The following is a 3983-nucleotide window of genomic DNA, read 5'->3' on the forward strand; positions in this document are numbered from 1 at the left end:
GATCGAAAAGATTTGCCCGCCCGATATCACACGAGCTTGTAACAACTCCGCCGACTTAGTTACAATTTCCGGTCCGGCTGATTCTATACACAAGTTCGTACAAATACTAAAGAGTAAGAATATCTTCGTTAAAATGGTAAACAGTTCCGGCTGCGCCCTCCACACCAAATACATCGCACCAGCAGGACCTAAGTTACACGCTTTACTCGAGAAAATCATACCAAGTCCCAAGCAGAGGTCGGCTAAATGGATCTCTACCTCCGTACCAGAATCCGCATGGGATAGTCCGCTCGCGCAGCTCAACTCCGCCGAGTATTGTGTAAACAATATGATGTCACCTGTGCTCTTCAAAGAGGCGATCGCTCATATCCCAGAAAACGCGATAACGATTGAGATCGCACCGCACGGTTTGCTACAGACAATCTTACGTGGATCATTACCACCAACGGTGACCAATATCAGCCTTCACAAGCGGGATCATTTGGACAATCTTACCTTCCTGCTGTCTAACGTGGGAAAGTTATACATGGCCGGTGCGCAACCTAACATTGCCAAATTGTATCCGCCGATTAGTTTCCCCGTCGGTCGCGGAACACCAATGATCGGGTCCTTGGTCAGGTGGGATCACTCCGTCCCGTGGGATGTGCCTCATTTCAAACAGATATCAGACCATTCGGGAGAATGTATTGTCCAAATAGACTTGTCAAATGAAATGGATACGTATCTAGCAGGACACCAGATAGACGGACGAGTGATTTTTCCAGTTGCTGGTTATATTTTAATGGTGTGGAAAATTTTGGCAAAACAGCGCGGCTGCAATTTTGAACTGTTGCCAGTAGTATTTGAGAAAATGCAGTTTCATCGGGCCACCATTATCCCCAAGGAAGGACCGGTGAAATTCTCGATAACTCTTTTCAAAGGATCGGGCGATTTCGAGATCTGTGAGAACGATACGATCGTCGCCAGCGGAAACGTTCGCGTGTCCGAAGGTATCGACAAAGATCACCTGAACTTACCACCTCCAGTTTTGCCTCAATATCAAGAGACTGTGCTGTTAAATACCAAGGACATTTACAAGAAACTAAGATTGTGCGGATACGATTATTGCGATATCTTCCAAGGAGTCAAATCTTGCGATAAAGATGCCACTGCCGGTGAACTATACTGGTTCAATCAATGGGTGCCGTACTTAGACAGTATGGTTCATATATCTTTGGTGACTAACAACTCTTTATATTTAGCGTCGCATATTCAGTATGTAGCTATCAATCCTGTTCTTCATAAACAACTGGTTGAAAACTTACCAGAGAACGATGGATTGCCAGTGTATTGCTACAAAGACGCCAACATTGTTAAATCGGGTGGTATTGAGCTCAGAAAAATTAAATTTTCGTTGGCGCCCCGGCGACAGGATCATGCTGATCTTAAATACGGGCGGTACACTTTCATACCATACGAAAGTTCGTACAGTCCAGGAGAGGATGCAATGAGAAGAAGGGTTCATGCGCTTACTGTACTCTTGCAGATTGTGTATGAAAACATAATAACGTTGAGACTGAAGACCGTGGAAGTTGCAGGTGAACGAGCTGCGGAAGTTCTCTTGGCACCGCTTATTTGCAAAATTTCCGATAACCAATTGGGCTCGCCTATCGTAAGAATACCAAATTATTTTAATAATTTGTTTGTTCGTTTGTTTTGTCCTCTATCCAGTTGGAATATTTTGTTATTCGATATTTATAGAATTGTGTACCTACCTGCTACCATATCAAAGTAAAACATCAAATTCTGACAGACGACTTTAGAATTTAACAATCTTTCCGTCAAGTATTTTTATTTAAATAAACTGCATTGCGACAGTTCTAAAGATTGGATAAAAGATTTAGAGATAAATGATAAAAAAGGAGGATTCCATTGTTACGTCAATACTATTTGAAACAAAATATTATGTTTTATTTACACTCACACAAGAATGAAATTGCTGTTTCCTTGTTTCTGGTACAGTAGTAAAATGCATGTAAATTTAAAAGTAAAACGCTTTACGATCATAATCGCGTCATAATTTATTCTTATTTGTGATTTTTTTTTCAAGATTCTTCTTCAATGTTTAATTACAAAATCGCTGTGTTTCTTTCAGATTGATTTACAAATCGTCACAGTTTCTGCAGATAACTATACGGAGAGTTTGAAGCAGATGAACGTGAACGCTGACATCGTAACGCAAGATGTGAATAAGGCACTTCCCGTTCAAAACGTGCACATTGTCATCGCGGCGGACGTTCTATCTAATCAGTCTTATACCGTTCTCAAAAACTTGGTCGCTAACTTAAAACCTGGTTGTTTTATTCTTCTGGAGGAGACCGCTGCACAACTAGATTTGGAGACCGCGTTGAAAGACACTGATCTCATCTTGGCTGGAAAACAAACAGTTTCCGTAGAAAAGACTTATTTGTTGCTGAAGAAACGACAGAAACTAAGAGAACCAATGGTAATTCAAATTACAGAAAAACATCTGTCGTGGCTGAAAGATATAAAAGCAGTACTGAAAAAATGCGACAGTATAGATCAAGAAATACTCCTTGTATCCCAGGGTGAAGAAACACTTGGTAAGATTACGGAAGAAAATTCTTAAACTTTCAACGTGTCTCTTTAATTATATGATGGACAGAAAAGAATGTCTTGTCATTTTTAATTCGTAGGCTTGGTCGGACTCATGACTTGTATGCGACGCGAGTTAGGCAATGCAAATTTGCGTTATGTCTTTATCCAGGACCAGGATGCCCCCACATTTAGCATATTCGTACCATTTTATGTGGAACAATTGGACAAAGGATTGATGGCAAACGTTCTGAAAGGAGGACAATGGGGCAGTTATCGACACTTGCCATTGGATCAACAGAGCAACATGTCTTCCGTGCAAGTGAAACACGCCTATGTAAACACATTGACAAGAGGAGACCTCAGCAGCTTGAGATGGATCGAAAGTCCCTTAAAGTACTATCGTCCCGATAATTTTCCCACTATGAAACTTTGTAGCGTTTACTATGCTTCACTGAGCTCCAGGTAAATGTCAATATTACTTACTGATATTGAGATAATAAAGGCGTGACATATGAATAAATTATATGCATGACAGGGATATCATATTGGCGAGTGGAAAGATGTCCCTGGATATTCTGCCGAGGAATATAGCTACGGAAGAATGTATATTGGGACGTGGATTATCGGGGAGAGACGCTGACGGTCATCGCGTGATGGGTATAGTCGAAGTTGGAGGACTGGCGACTACAGTGGTTGCAGATCTCGATTTCCTTTGGGAAGTACCCGACAAGTGGACGTTGGCACAGGCAGCAACGATACCTATCGCTTACGTGACTAGTTACTATGCTTTGTTTATACGAGGTCAATTGACAGCGGGCGAAAGCATATTAGTTCACGATGGTACAAGCGGCGTCGGTCAAGCAGCGATTGCCATTGCTCTGCACGCTGGTTGTACCGTCTTCACTACCGTTGACACGTTGGATAAAAGAACATATCTCAAGAGAATCTTTCCGCAGTTGAACGACAAGCACATTGGCACTTCCCAAGATACCAGTTTCGAACAGCTCATAGATTTTGAGACTCAAGGACGTGGAGTGGATGTCGTGTTGAATTCACTGACAGATGCGAAATTACAAGCTGGCATCCGGTGTCTCGCGTTCGGTGGCCGTTTCTTTGACATCAGCATGCATGATATATCGAAAGACAACCGCGTGAGCATATCAACGTTAATAAAATATACTTACCATAGTATATTGTTGGATATGGTATTTCAAGAAAATAAAGCGCAAAAGAATAAACTGATCAAATTTTTTTCGGAGGGGATAAAAAATGGCGCGATACGTCCGCTCCAATGGACTGTGTTTTCGGAACAACAGCTCGAGCAAGCATTCAGATTTATGGCGGCACGCAAGCATATTGACAAAGTGCTGTTGAACCTTCGTTTT

General features: G+C 41.8%; 1 protein-coding gene across 1 annotated transcript; it reads left to right on the top strand.

Moving 5' to 3' along the window:
- Window positions 1-4: 4 nt before the first annotated feature.
- Window positions 5-3977, top strand: LOC105569403 (fatty acid synthase-like; the record flags this gene model as incomplete). The annotated part of the gene is made up of 4 exons (XM_012025858.1): window positions 5-1651; window positions 2135-2603; window positions 2697-3060; window positions 3134-3977. Coding segments are annotated over 4 exons (3324 nt in total), but the record flags the coding sequence as incomplete, so codon positions are not given.
- Window positions 3978-3983: the final 6 nt, after the last annotated feature.

This window comes from Vollenhovia emeryi, unplaced genomic scaffold, assembly GCF_000949405.1.
Source record: "Vollenhovia emeryi isolate VEMERY1.0 unplaced genomic scaffold, V.emery_V1.0 DF942270.1, whole genome shotgun sequence".
Taxonomy (NCBI): domain Eukaryota; kingdom Metazoa; phylum Arthropoda; class Insecta; order Hymenoptera; family Formicidae; genus Vollenhovia; species Vollenhovia emeryi.